This window comes from Peromyscus maniculatus, chromosome 8, assembly GCF_049852395.1.
Source record: "Peromyscus maniculatus bairdii isolate BWxNUB_F1_BW_parent chromosome 8, HU_Pman_BW_mat_3.1, whole genome shotgun sequence".
In the NCBI taxonomy this organism is placed as follows: domain Eukaryota; kingdom Metazoa; phylum Chordata; class Mammalia; order Rodentia; family Cricetidae; genus Peromyscus; species Peromyscus maniculatus.
The window spans coordinates 56,678,435-56,693,333 of record NC_134859.1 but is presented as its reverse complement, the minus strand read 5'-3'; the positions used below and the strand labels follow the sequence as shown (position 1 = coordinate 56,693,333).

The 14,899-nt window shown below is 41.6% G+C and overlaps 1 protein-coding gene across 1 annotated transcript in view; it reads left to right on the top strand.

Annotated features, from left to right (window-relative positions):
* The first annotated feature begins 4,144 nt into the window (after window positions 1-4,144).
* LOC102906497 (NACHT, LRR and PYD domains-containing protein 1a-like) overlaps window positions 4,145-14,899 on the top strand; it is a 58,711-nt gene continuing 47,956 nt past the window's right edge. The window contains 2 exon segments of the mRNA XM_076577751.1: window positions 4,145-4,436; window positions 14,613-14,633. Coding sequence (XP_076433866.1) covers window positions 4,169-4,436; window positions 14,613-14,633 — 289 coding nt within the window. The 5' untranslated portion in view covers window positions 4,145-4,168.

Here is a 14,899-nt window from a genome sequence, read left to right as displayed (position 1 = left end):
TGCCAAAATTCTGGTGCAATTATGCTAATGTCAGCACCTGTGTCTACCAGACCAGACAACAAAACACCATTTATTTTTATCGTTAGTTTTGGTCTTTGTTCATTAATAGAAGTTTGCCAAAAAATTTTTCTTTATGTTTTCTCCTGAATTTTCTATTCTCTCTGTTTCATCTTCCTTACCAGCATGATTTATTCCAATAGGCATTTGGTTATTTAATTGCTCTGAGTAGGGGTTTCCTCTACAGCTGCAGGAAAGTTTTGAACTGGATTTGCTATGGGGGCCTGCATGAGGCCCCTCTGGGAGTTTCCCAAAGACTGAGGCAAAGGATTACCTTGCCTGTCTCTTGTTGATCTACATTCCTTGGTCCAGTGTTTTCCCTTACCACACCTTCTGCATACTCCAGAAGGAAGGGACATTCTGTTGCCATTGTTCCTTGAAGAAACATTGTTGCTTGGAATGACCTGTTTACAGTCCCTTTTCAAATGTCCTTGCTTTCCACATCCAAAACATCTAACATTCCTCAAACCTTTTGAAATTGCTTCTCCTACCCACATATCATCATGATCATGAGCCTCAACATTAACCATGACTCTAATCCAATCTTCCAAAGGTGCAGATCTTGCCTTTAACAGCCTGATTATTCTTTTGCATGCTGCATTAGCATTCTCAAAGGCCAAAGATTCAATTATTATCTGACTAGCTTCTGAATCTGGGACCATTCTCTTTACTGCTGAAGCCAGTCTTTGTAAAAAAATCTGTGAAAGATTCTTTTGGGCCTTGTATAACCTTTGTAAATGACTCAGTTTTTTTTCCTGGTTCCTCAACTCTGTCCCATGCATTCAAGGCTGCCGTTTGACATAAAATTAGGGTTTGGACATCATATAAACATTGTGTTTGTACTGAAGCATCTTGGCCTTCTCCAATAAGCTGATCCTGGCAGACTTGTATTCCTTTATCCCTCCATTGTTTTTCTATGTTTTTAGTCTCATCCTTGAACCAAGTTAGCCACTGGAGCCTTTGACTGGGTTCCAGAACAGCTTGTGCCAGCTCCCACCAGTCCTGTGGTATAATCCTATTATATGTTGACCAAGAGTTTAACATTTGCTTTACATATGGGGAATGCATACCATAAGATACTATTGCCTCCTTAAACCTTTGTAAATCTAACATTTCAAAATATCTTGTGTAGTCATTTGATTAGGCAACTGCTGTACGGTTACTGGATATTAAGGGTGACTGTGTGAAAACAGGCTTTCTTTCTGTATCCTTATGATCCAATCTTGAAACAACTTCACTGTTAATTTCTTCTGTCTGAATTTGAATTTCTTTATAATTCATTTTTACAGGTTTAACAAGTTTTTCTAAAACTGTTATCCTGGAACTTAAATGGACTATCTTTTTAAACAGTAAAATGAGGATAAGCATAGTAATAAATTGCATAATTCAATCAACATTAATCTTCTCATATAGTTGTTCCATTGTCAGACTGCCTAAAATTTCAAACAAAGCCCTATTTCTTCCAATATACACATAAAACCCATTTTTTTTAAATGTGGAAAAAATTTCTCTTTTAAATAGTTTCCTCTAAAATATCTGATATGTTAAGTGACTTACCAAGTCTGCGTAGGATAGTAGAAATCCAAGGGAATTTCCAAACAGCCACCTAGTATCCGAGGTGTGAATCCAGAGGGGGGGGGTAAGGCAGAGAGGGAGAGAGAGAGAGCAAGAAAGCATAGCCACAAGTTCTGGCTATCCAGCCACGTGTTCCCACTTGAGCTGAGTCAAGGCTTGGCTCTGGCTTCCTTAAGCTCCGACCACATGTGTTGGCTTTATAGGCAGGGGCCCTATTCGGCAGGGCAGGCCTGAGTTGTTTGTAGCACCGTCTTTAACCAAGTAGCTCCACCTGCGTGTAACCACTTAGGACTACAATCAGTCCAGCCTGAGACCAAGCTGACCTGGACCAGGGCTAGGGAGCCGGCCACCCAGGCAGGTAACTGGACCTGCCGCCCAAACAAGTCAAGTGGTTTTTAATGAATTCTTGTCACGTTGGGCACCAAATGTAGATGTAACCAACCATCTTATTAAATAAGAAACACAGAGCCAAGGCAAAGATGAAAGCCAAGAGATCAGAGCTAAGAGCCTTCCCAGCCTGCTGCAGCTAGCCTTTTCAGCCAAGAGACCTCTCTGAAAGAGACCCACTTCCTGTCTGTTTGCCTTTATATAGACTTTCTGTTCTGCCTTCTCATTGGTTGTAAACCCAACCACATGACTGCCTCATCATAGTCTGTTGTACAGCCCTCCACGTCTTGTATGGCATTGAGATTAAAGGCATGTGTCTCCAAATGCTGGCTGTATCCTTGAACACATAGAGATCTACCTAGCTCTGCCTACCAAGTGCTGGGATTAAAGGCGTGCACCACCAACACCCAGCTTTTGCTATGGCTCTAATAGCTCTGACCCCAAGGCAACTTTATATATTGACATACAAATAAAATCACATTTCAGTACAATTAAAATATCACCATACACTTGCTTCATTGTCAGACCAGATTTGCCAAGTCCACTACTGGGCAACAACACAGCACTGAAGTTACCTTTGTCCTTTCATTTGGGGCCTCTGGAAAAGTCCTGAGATTATCTAATGAGCCACACCTGTCTATGTGGCTCTTTGTTTTCTCTGTGTAATTTGTCCTTGCAGCTTTTAGCAGGCACTGGATTGTTTCCCCTGTGTGAAACTCAGGGACAGGATACTTCTAAAGATTCCTTCACAGGGGCTAACCTACTCAGACTGACCTCTTGAATCCCCCTCTGTGATGTCTCTTCCCACATCACCCTCTGTCACAGTAACCAATGGAGGACTGATCTCCTTATATTGGGACACTAGAAAAGGAAGAAGCTGAGGAACAGAATAGTGAGTGTCCTGCACATTCCATCCCTGCATCCTCCATCCCTGTCTTCCTATCCTCTCATGCTCCTGTCCCTGGAATCCCAACACTCCTTTCCTCCATCCCCATACCCTTCTCCCTTGGTTAACATCCTCTAGTCCTCCCAACTGTCCTGTACATGTCCTGCATCCTTCCATTTTCTTGCTTTCCCATCCCTACAGTTCCTACCCTCCATTCTCCAGATGCCCACCTTCCCACTCCTCCCTCTCCACCACTTTCCATGGTAGGCCTGAGCCAAGTCCTTGTTGCTGTGGTTCTCCAAAGTTAGGGACCTAGATCTCCTGTCTGCTGCTAGTGGTGGGAACTGTGTCCTCCTCCAGGAACAGCAATGCTTCTGCAACAAACCCAAGCTGGTAGAGAGGACCAAAGACTTAATTAAAGACCAGACAAAGGTTCAGTGACAGTCATCTTCCTAAGGATGGGCCTTTGGTTCACTTTGACTCTGACTCCTCTCCTTGGTCACTCCATTTCTCCTTATCTTAATACATCATTGTTACCCTGTCTTTTGAAAGTTTTACACAAGCTCCTCCTGGATCAAATCACTGCCATCACTAGGTCTACATTAGGACAATGGCTGCCATGGCTAGGAGCTTACTGAGTCCTCTGTCTTCAGTCTCATCTTACTCACTATAGTCCCTGTCTAATAACTGTTTCCAAAGCTCTCCCCAGGAGTTAATGGCAGCAACCACACAATTTATACCAGCAGTTAAAATTCTTCTCCTACTATATGAAGTCAACCCAACTTATCCTCACTTAAACCCTGTGGACAGAGCCTAGCAACATCTCCATTATAATCCTCCCACAGGAAACAGCCAATGAAAAAGTACATCTCCATTCTTTTTATCTGTCCTCAGGGTCAGATAAATGACCTTAATGACCTAAAAAAACCAAACTTTAGATAAGCTAAGAACCCATGATTCAGCATGACAGCACACCTGCCTGACAGGAAAGCCAACACAGTATGGAGAACATCACTGGCATCATTCATGAAACTATAGAGAGCACATCCTCTGATAAACTTTCCTCACCAGAGTTCCCTCCTCTTCTGTGCTTCACCCAAGCCCTGTACCTGGACACACAGTCTTCATCCCCAGGACAGCCTGGAGTCCTTCAGGTATCCTGACCAGAGGATAATCTGTCCCTGTAGAGGTTACTCTGTTATTTCTTTTATTCCCAGGTCTCCTCCATCAGTTCTGATCAAGAAATCCTTTTCCAATGCAGAAATGGCTGACAGAGACAAGGATACACTGACCTTCTGCTTGGAGCAACAAGAGAAGGGAGATGTGAAGCTATATGGACAAGAGCTGCTTAGTCAGGCATTATCTGAGGGCCCTATCACCATGGAAGCAGCTCAGTCAGAAAAGACAAGTGGCACAGAAGAGGCTCAGAAAAAGGGTGAACAGGACTTGGACCCCACCCACCACAGGAGGAAGCAGATGGAACTGGAGCTGCTACAGCCCAAAATGCAGGCAGAGAAGGACTTGATGCAAAGTACACCAAGTATCCCAACCACTCTACTGTGACCCCTTCATCATGGGCAGGGTAATCTGCCAAAAGAGTTCACAGGCCCAGGAGAGGCTGGAAGGAGAAGGCTTGCAGAAGCCCCTAACTAAACCAGACATACCCTCTTGTATACCACAAATCCTCATCTCCCCCTGGTGGTCATCACAGCCCCTGGGAAGGAATACTCTGAAGCTGTAGTGAGGAGAGTCTGGCATTCACAATGGCTCTGAGAGGGGTGAGCACAGGGTTCAAGTCAACTCTCAAAAGGAGCACTTGGTGACATTGAAGTTAGAAGCCCAGATTTTGTAGCTGTGCAGAGGTATACTCCAATCATGACTCTACCACCCTGGACAAGTCACTTTACAGTCTTCTGCCTCCATGATTACTGTTGGAGACCAACTCTGGACAGCTGTGTCTTGAACCTTGTGTTACCTGCCACGATTTATCAAGCCTCGTGTAAATAAGAGGCTTTTAGTCTAACCTAGGAATGTAGGATTAAATAAACCTCTTTAAATTAGCTAGCTGCAGGGGCCTGGGACCAAAGAGACCTCCTGCTGACCCTCCTTAGGAATTTTCTTTGTCCTCTCCTCACTCCTGCTCCCCCTCCCTACCTGAAGCCCTGTTTATAAGCTCTAACACCAGTCAATAAAGTGAGGCCTTGACGCAACTCAGACTGCTTTGTCTTTCTTCACGTGCTTGGTCTCCTTTCCCTCTCGCCCCACATTGATTCACAGGTGGTCCCTCCTCTAGACCCTTGAATAACCTGGCCTGCTGGACGGGTCAGATTACATGTTGGAAATGGGAGTGTAAACACCTGTCTCCATGGGCTGTGGGATAAAGTGATAATTCACATCAAATATTAAACAGTCTTATATTCAATAAATGTTCAATAATTATAAGTACAAGCCCATGCAATTTCTGTTGTTGTTGTTATTATTATAGTTTGCAACCCTGTGGGACAGAAGCTCAGAGACCCGCATGAGGGAGCTGAGGCTCACAGAGAAGACTAGAGACTCCCACCGAGGACTAGTGTAGAACCAGGACAGATGTGTGAACTTCATGGTTTGAGGGCAGTACTGTTTCCCAGTAACATCTGTGAATGCTTCATTTCCCCCTTGTGACCATAGAGAAGGATATGAGGGTAAGCGGGTATGATGATTCAAGCCTTGCTTCCATGGCTCCTATCACACCATCTATGACAAGCATAGAACCAATGACTCCTTCCCACAGACCATTTCAGGCTCCATAAGGGCAACTATCATGGAGTCCACTAGCCAGCTCAGTTCACTAGAACTGCTGAGCTTAGGTCATGAATCTCAGAGACACCCTACAATGTCGAAGAAGGAATCTGTTAAATGGGAACATGAGGAGTCTGGGTGCAGAAGAAAAGGTAAGCTGAGCTGTGGATGGGAATTCAAGTCCACATAGATGGTGGTTCTTCACAAGTAAGCCTTCACCTGTATGGGGACCTGAGATTGGAGACTTAAATGGTAGAACAGAGGAGACATGCTGGGGTACTAAGAGGCACAGGTTAGAAATGATCCCTCTGGGCTCAGCAGTGCTGAAGTTACATTTGACTCAAGGGGAACCCAGAACCCATGGGGTTAGTAGTGAGCCTAGGCCAGCTGGCATCCAGAGTTCAGCCCAGAATCTGAATGAGCACTGAAGATCCCAGGAATCATGAAGGTCCTGAAGCTCCAAAAAGGTCTCTTCTCTTGAGATGGACCACAAGAAGAGGGTATGCTCCTGCCTCAATTTCAGCCAGGTTCTCCTATTGACTTCCCTTATTTCATTCTCACTTGCCAGGCCACATCCTTGCCTCTTCTTCTTCTCAAGCATCAAAGGAGCCACCTCTCTCCAGTAAACAAGGTCTAGAGAGAGAGGTTAACTTGTCCAGGCTCATAGCACATACAGACAGATGCAGGGCTGGACTCTAGAACAATGGGGGCCTGAGAATGACTTCCTCCTCCTTCGTCCTGCTGCTGCTCTGTGAAATTTCCTGCCCACACCTGACTTTTGTTGCTCCCTTTAAAGTCCATTCTTCCAACTCCATATTAGGCCTTGAAAATGTTGACTACAGGGTCAAACTAGTCTTCACTTGTCACCCTGACTTCACTTACTGTGTGAGGTGTAACAAGCCATTCCATGCATCTGTGTCTCATTTTCATCATCTGAGCCTTCACACTGCTCACCCTTTGGTCCAGTGCCACCTCTACAAGTGCAGATATCATATCTTCATGTTCCATACAAGAAGTTTCTTGCACCTGGGGCTTAGGGAAGACTCCACTGATGATAATGTAGCAGACATTGAACTAACTGTTCATGTCTCTCCCAACAAAGGTTCCTCTTATGTTCCCAACCAGCATTCTTCTCTCTCTCCTTCCCTGTACTGTTCCCAGCTGTTCTGTTTAAAACAAGTCCATTCCATTAACAACTTTGTATGCTCAATTTCATTGCCTATTAAGACTGTTCCTGACAATAAAGATGTTCACCTCCCCCATAGGATACCACTTAGTAACTGCCATATATTATTTGAAATATGTACCTCAAACCCCAGGATGTTTACCATTATCTCTCTGGCTAATGTACACTATTTCTACCTAGAAGTTTTAGATCAATAGTTAGAAAAATAAAATCATATTTCTTCAATACTAAGATAATTAAATGGGCACAGATATATTACTATAGCCCCAGAATCAGAGAAACTGAGCAACAAGAAGCCCAAGTTCAAGGACAACTTGAGGTACATAGTGAGAGCCTATGTATCTGACTCTTTTTCTGTGTTCTGCCGGGCTCCCACTGCCCCACAGTCCCACACCGATTCAAACCCAAGTAAACATACCAAGGCTTATATTATTTTTAAACTTTGTCCATGGCAGGCTTCTTACTAGCTAGCTCTTAATATCTTAAATTAACCCATTTCTATAAATCTATACTTTGCCACGTGGTTTGTGGCTTACCAGTTCTTTACATCTTGCTTCTCCTGGTGGCAGCTAGCAGCATCTTCCTGCTCTGAGTTCTCCTTCCTCTCTCTATAGTTAGAATGTCCTGCCTAACCTTATTCTGCCTCACCATTGGCCAAACAGCTTTATTTATGAACCAATCAGAGCAACACCTATTCACAGCATACAGAGCAACATCACCCATCATTTCCCCTTTTCTTTCTATTTAAAAGGAAGGTTTTAACTTCAACATAGTAAAATTGCATATAACAAAACAGTTATCAAGCAAGAATTATAGTTATGATATCTAGTCTATTTGTATTTGGCAAAATTAAAGAAGATATCCTATCTATCCTATATTTGTGAGTCTAAGGTTTCATATCTACCTTATCTCTTATCATAGCCAAGAAAAACCATAATTATAACCATCTAGTCTTCAACTACATCAAAGACTTCAGAAGGATATAATATCTCCTAAGTAAACAGAAAGAACATTGTAAGCAATTTCCAAAAATCTAGAATGACAGAGACAGCTGGCTACCTGGATATTCACCCAAAGGTCTTCTGCATGTTGGGGCATCCATTCTTCAGCCTACAGGCCTAGAGTCTCTCAGTCACTTTTCTCTGTGTCCTGTAGAATGTGTGGCAGTTTCTTCTGCAAAGCAGGAACCTAAAGGACCATCTCGCTTTGCAAAGTTCAGTGGTCACCTTCCAGTGGGACCTGCATGTCCGGTTTATACAACATATTATCAAGCAGTTGACACAAGGGCACTTTTTTTTAGCCAGTGGCTAACTTTTGCCACAAAGAAAGCAAACTCCAAAATGAGTTTCTTCAATGCCCATTATCTTCTTAAAGTAGATTGGTGCTGCCAGGAGCAGACATGTCTCGATGTCCAGAAAATCAAAGTTCTTAAAACATTTTAAATGCCATATTTTGTAGATCTTTGAAGTTTTGAAGATTACCTACCTAATTGAATTATATCTATGTATACCTTGTAGCAGGAATCTTACAAGGTCTTATTACTAAAATCAAACCTGAGGCCAGTTATTGGGGTGAATGCTGGAAGATCAGAGAAGGAGAATAAGCCACAGCTACCTTGCCAATTCCTCAGCTGATCTTGTTTCCTCGGACTGGATGCCTCTGAGTCCTCATTCAGAATGGATCTCAGCTGAACTGCTGCTCAAAAGCCTAAAAGCTTAACCAGCCAAATGCTTCTAGTTTCTGGTCTTCACGCTTATATATCTTTCTGCTTTCTGCCATCACTTCCTGGGATTAAAGGCTCACTTCTTGGGATTAAAGGCGTGTGTCACCATGCCTGGCTGTTTCCAATGTGGCCTTGAACTCACAGAGATTCCAGAGGGATTTCTGCCTCTGGAATGCTAGGATTAAAGGTGTGTGCTACCACTGCCTATCTTCTATTTTTAATATTGTGACTTTTCTGTTCTCTGACCCCAGATAACTTTATTAGTGTTCACAATATTTCGGGAAACACAATACCACCACAATACCTAGAAAACTTAACATGACTATAAGTTTGATTATCTAATAAACTAATTACTAAACTGTATTTCTTAATTATCCATTATAATTTAAATGAATTACATAAACATAAAACCTTAAAGAAGAGTAGAAATATATACAAAGTATAATAAAATTAACTTCAAATTTGTATCAATAAACTAAAATCTATACCAATGTAAAACATTTTAAACAAGTTGTTCTTTATGTTCAACAATCCACCCTTTTATCCTATCATATCTATATCATATATTTCTATATCATATCTCCCTTTCTTTTTTTAAAAAGAAATTGACTATGACCAATAACGATTTGTAACCAACAACCTAAACAAAGACAAACATTCGTAATCCATTTTTTGGGGAATGTGGGCAGAGTTTTCTAGGCTACTTCCTGCTGATGGGGGAGCTGGTAGTCTTATGGGATCCTAAGAAAATTTGAGATAAGGGTCAAGTCCTGGGAAGACCAGCTATAACCTTTGTTGGTAGGTACCATCTGATAAGGTTCAGGAGGTCTGGCTTGATCAAATCTGATCCATCTTAACCTGTAAGAAATCCATAGCCTCCTCCTTCCTGTGGAAACAAAAACAGAGCCTCCTTTCCAAAGCAACATATCATTAAATCCAAATTTTGAAGTGAAAATACCTTTAAAATATACATATTGGTTTAACTGAGCAGCCTTTACAATCAAATGTCTTTCTGGAGTTAAAAATATCAAACAATACAATCCAGATTTTCTGTGTAATGTCCATCTTTATGTGGCTTATTTTTTATACTACCTTTACTGTCTCTTTAAAGACTTTATTTTTAAAAACTATTTCTTTATATAACTATCTATATTCATTTTTTATTTCTTCCAACCCTACGTACATTTTTACACACACTGTAAACCATTTGAAGTCTTGTTCCATCTGAATCTGCCTTATTGTGAATCTATTGCTTTAAACTTCAGCATTACTAGGACTTAAATGGCAGCTTTGGCTGCTGGCTCTGCCCACCTCAGTTTTCCAGTATGGCAGTGGTATGTTTACTGCCAGCTCTGGCTCTGGGAGCCATGTGTACCACCAACTCCCTTAGAAGCAGTGGGTCTATGCCTCCATTAAAGCAGTGTGTAGCCCAGAAACCTTTTTTTTGTCTGTACTAACAAAGGCCTAAATCCACCATGCACCACACTGTGCAGCTTGGAGATGCCTCTGTACTGTAGAGGAATCCAACCTTCTTTTTTGATTAGATAGAAAAGGGGAAATGTTGGGGATATAGTTGTGTATGCTGTGAATGTGTGTTGCTCTGATTGGTTGATAAATAAAATGCTGATTGGCCAGTAGCCAGGCAGGAAGTATAGGTGGGACAAGCAGAAAAGGAGAATTCTGGGAAGAGGAAGGTTGAGTCAGGAGCCACCAGCCAGACAACCAGAGGAAGCAAGATGGCAAGGCAGAACTGAGAAAAGGTACCAAGCCACATGGCTAAACATAAATAAGAACTATGGGTTAATTTAAATGTAAGAGCTAGTCAGTAATAAGCCTGAGCTAATGGCCATACAGTTCATAATTAGTATAAGCTTCTGTGTGTTTATTGGGGTCTGAGCAGCTGAGGACTGGGCATGACAAAGAAAAACTTCTGACTACAATCATATTAAAATTTATTAACACAGAGGTGTTAGTTACTTGTCATGTTATTGGAACAAAACATCTGACAACAGCTACTTAAAGAAGAAAGGGGTTATTTGGCTCACAGATCAAGAATATAGTCCACCAGGGCAGAAAAGCCATAGATACAAGAGACTGAAACAGCTGGTCATGTTGTGTTTAGTCAGGAAGCAGAAGTGAATGGTCTTTTTCTCACTTTCTCCTTTTTGTTCTGTCCAGGACTCCAGCCCTTGGTTTGGGGCCACCTACTAACAAGGTGGGCCTTCCTAACTCAGTTAACCTAGCCTATCATTCATAAGTATTCTCAGGGACTTGTCTTTTAGGTGATTCTGTGACACTGACAACACTAGCTATCACAACATCTTACAGGATCATTTTAAAGTTCAAAATGTAAGTGTCTGAAGCACCGTCAGTTTTGGGGAACTAGCTGTTTCTTCACTGTCCTTCCTCATTGAGAGAGCTCTATTCATACCTTCACCAAGCTTTTTCAGCAACCCAAGACCATCAGTCTCCAGGCCAATAGTCACCCAATCTTCCAACAGCAGAGGGCGTGTCTGAGGACTGGGAACCTCTTTTTAACCTATAGTACAGTAATTAGGAAACTCCTAAGACAAGGTGGCCTCCGGGTGAAAGTTTAAATTCACTGCTCAGGTGAGATGAGATGAGTTTCTTAAGGTGACACAAAAACATAAGCAAAGATTCAGTCCTTTGGGGCAAAGTGCACAGGCATTGCACCCCAGACATGGAGAGCCCTAGGCAGCACCTTAGAGATCCTATCCCTGGAGTCTCATGTTGTTCATGGCACTGCTCTCAGGAGTCCCTTGGAATTAAGGGCAGTGTCTTTTCCAGCACAAGAACACAGCTGGCTTTCCAGGCAGGGAACTAACAGAACAAACCATTACTACACGATCCTTCCTCACTCACCTTCCCAAGTGGCCAAGGGGTCATCAGGGGTTTGCTGACACCCACTCATGTCAGGCCCTGTGCACAGGCTTCCCTTGCATCTTACTTGCAATTAACTCTCACAGTCACTCTTGTGAGAGAGACTGCTATTGTCCCACCTTGGAGACAAAGAAGAGCAAGGCTTAGAAGAGTGAAGGCTCACAGTTGAAGAACTGTATTCAGCCTTTACTGTTACCATTCACGAACTTAATGCCTCTGTCTTCCTCTCTCTGATATCAGGGCAATTAGGGTAATCACACCAGGGAAATACAGGCTCTGAGTGCCAAGAGCCTGACCTTGAGCAATACTGCCTCTCTGATAGGAGATGCCACCTTTGAAATCTGAGTTACACTCAAAGAAAAGCATTCCTTCTACTGCCAGATTGCAGTAAACTTGTAGAATCTAGGTCTTAAAATATTATCCACACTTAAAGGACATCAACTGACTTAATTAGTCCCAGCACTTCCTATTCAAAATAGAAAGAAAGGGAAGAAGGAAACTAGGAAGGTTTTTAGGTATCTTATAGGAACATGTAAACACAATAACATCCATGGAATGCAGTAACCTTAAAAATGAAAAGAGCAACTATGAAGCTATGAGTACTAAGAAGTTTATGGAACTAAACTGTGTATTAGATTAGAAGATCCTGGCATGTAGGGTGATGGGGAAATGGGTTCTGTATTAGCTTTTATCAACAGCAGAGAAAAGACCAATTGAAGAGAAAGGCACTTTTCATTGATTCTAAGTCCTGATGTAGTATCTAATCTGAGAACTTGAACAATATAATATTAGTCAGGATTCTCAAGAGTCACAGCCCTATCTATCTGGGAATTTATTGGAACGACTTACAGGCTGAAGTCCAGCAATGGCTAGTTATGAATGAATGGAAAGTCTAAGAATCTAGTAGCTTCTCAGGCCCATGAGGCCGTGTGTCTCAGTTTGTCTGCTGGGATCTCAAAGAAGGAAATTAATATGCTGATGGTGGTAAAGGCAAGCAGGCAAAGAACACCCCTTCCTTCCTTCATTGTCCTTATATTATATAGGCTTACAACAGAAGGTGTGGCCCAGATTAAAGGTGTGCCTCCCAGCATCAAGGCCTGGATTGAAGATGTGTGTCATCCAGCCTCAAGATCTGGATCACAAGTGCATCCTCTGTTTCTGAATTATAGTTCATTCTAAAAATAGTCAAGTTCATAACCAAGAATAGCTATCACAAACAGCGTCATAATAAATGTTCCTTCTATATGGCATGCTTTGTAACATATCAAGGGGAAAGTCTGAATAAAAGACATGACATTAGGCTTAGTGGGTCTCTGTCACACCTATATGAATGACAGTCTACTGACAGCACAGACAACAAAACAACAAATGGCCATGCTGTGCTCCAATGATTCTGTGTTTATGAACACTAATTTTCTAATTTTAGTTTCATTTTGATGTTATGCTATGGGGCTGGACAAAGACATGCTATTTCTTTTTTTTCTCTTTTCTTTCTTTCTTTCTTTCTTTCTTTCTTTCTTTCTTTCTTTCTTTCTTTCTTTCTTTCTTTCTTTCTTTCTCTTTTTTTGATTAGCATCAGAGAAGGTTCCCTACTTTCATGACATATGTGCTCTATTATCCTTTCTTGTCTTCTCCCTCTCCCTTCAGATTTCTTCCTTCAGGATCAGTCCTTTTATATCAAACACTACATTTTGAATTTCACTAACTTTCCTGACATAAGATATTCTTCTTCTCATTTTATCTAACTGTTCACACCACAATCACCATTCTCAGCTTATGAAAACAAGTGGCCAGCTGAAGTTGGCAAACCTTGGCCAAATATAGCCACACACACACACACACACACACACACACACACACACACACACACACTGTTGGCGCTCTCTCTCTCTCTCTCTCTCTCTCTCTCTCTCTGTGTGTGTGTGTGTGTATGTGTATGTGTGTGTGTGTATCTCAATAGAGTTTGTTAACCTCTGTTCATGATAATATTAAAACAAAACTCATTAGGAGCATTGGAGCAGAGAGTTTTATAAGGAAAACCAAATTTAAGAAACAAAGTTTCTTTCTCTCATTTTTTAGAATAACTTCACTCTTATGTTCCTACCCTGCTCCTCTCAAATTCATAACCTCTTTTTATTTATTATTGATTTATATATATATATATATATATATATATATATATATATATATATTCAAGTAAATATTAACATGCAACTACTGAGTCCATGTAATGTTACTTGTATGTATATGATTATAGGACTTCTCAAGAGCATCTAATATTGAATAATCATTAGGGGATCATCCCTGGGAAAGACCAATGCTCCTCTGCAGTCATTAAGTGACCACATCTCTTCATCTAGGGATGGGGACCTGTGATACACTCTCAACCACAATGGCATGTCAACTGGTGTGGTCACTGTTCGTGTCTTCTTTAAGCAGCCATACTGTTGAGATTTCATGGCTACAGCTTTCCTGCCATATCTCTAGACACAATCTTAAAGCGGACTTCCTAGTTTTCTGGCTCTTACAATCTTTCTTCCACTTCCACAATGCTCCCTGAACATTAGGGGTAGGGATTGTATTGTAGATGTATCAATTTGAGCTGTTTATCTCACCAGTCAACTATTCTCTGCATTTTTACCAGGTGTGACTTTATGTAATATTCTCCATCAAAAGAAGCTTCTTGATGATGGGGAAGGGCTACACCTATCTCTAGGTATAAGGACAAGTATTTAGAAAGCAGTGAGGGATTAGACTGGTTTAGTATAGTGACAAGAATAGTATCTCTTCTAAGATCCATGACCTCACTAGAATGGGTGGTTGTCTAGGTCTACAGTACAAAGCATTATTTCCTTCTTGTTGAGGACATTTAAATCCAATTAGGCAGCTGTTGGTTACCCCCAAGATATAAGTGCTACCATTGCACCTTTAGTGATATCTTGTCATGCTGATTATCATGATTCATAGGTATTACATCTGGGTAGGTGTCTTCGTTAAGGTTACCGTTACTGTGGCAAAACATCATGATGAAAGAAACTTGGGGAAAAGCATTATTCAGCTTACATTTCCACATCACAGTTCATCATCAAATGAAGTCAGGATAGGAACATAAGCAGGACAGGGACCTGGAGGCAGGAGCTGATGTAGAAGGCCTGGGGAACTGTTAATTACTATGGTGATATTTTATTTGTGCTGAAATGTGATTTTATTTGTATGTTAATAAATAAAGTTGCCTGGGGGACAGAGCTAATTGCAAGCCATAGCAGAAGCTGGGAGGTGGTGACACACACCTTTAATCTGAGTCACATGGCAGGCAGAGTCTGTGTGTTCAAGGACATAGCCAGCTTGGAGACACATGCCTTTAATCTCAATACCAACCATAGAGACCTGGAGGTCTGTACAG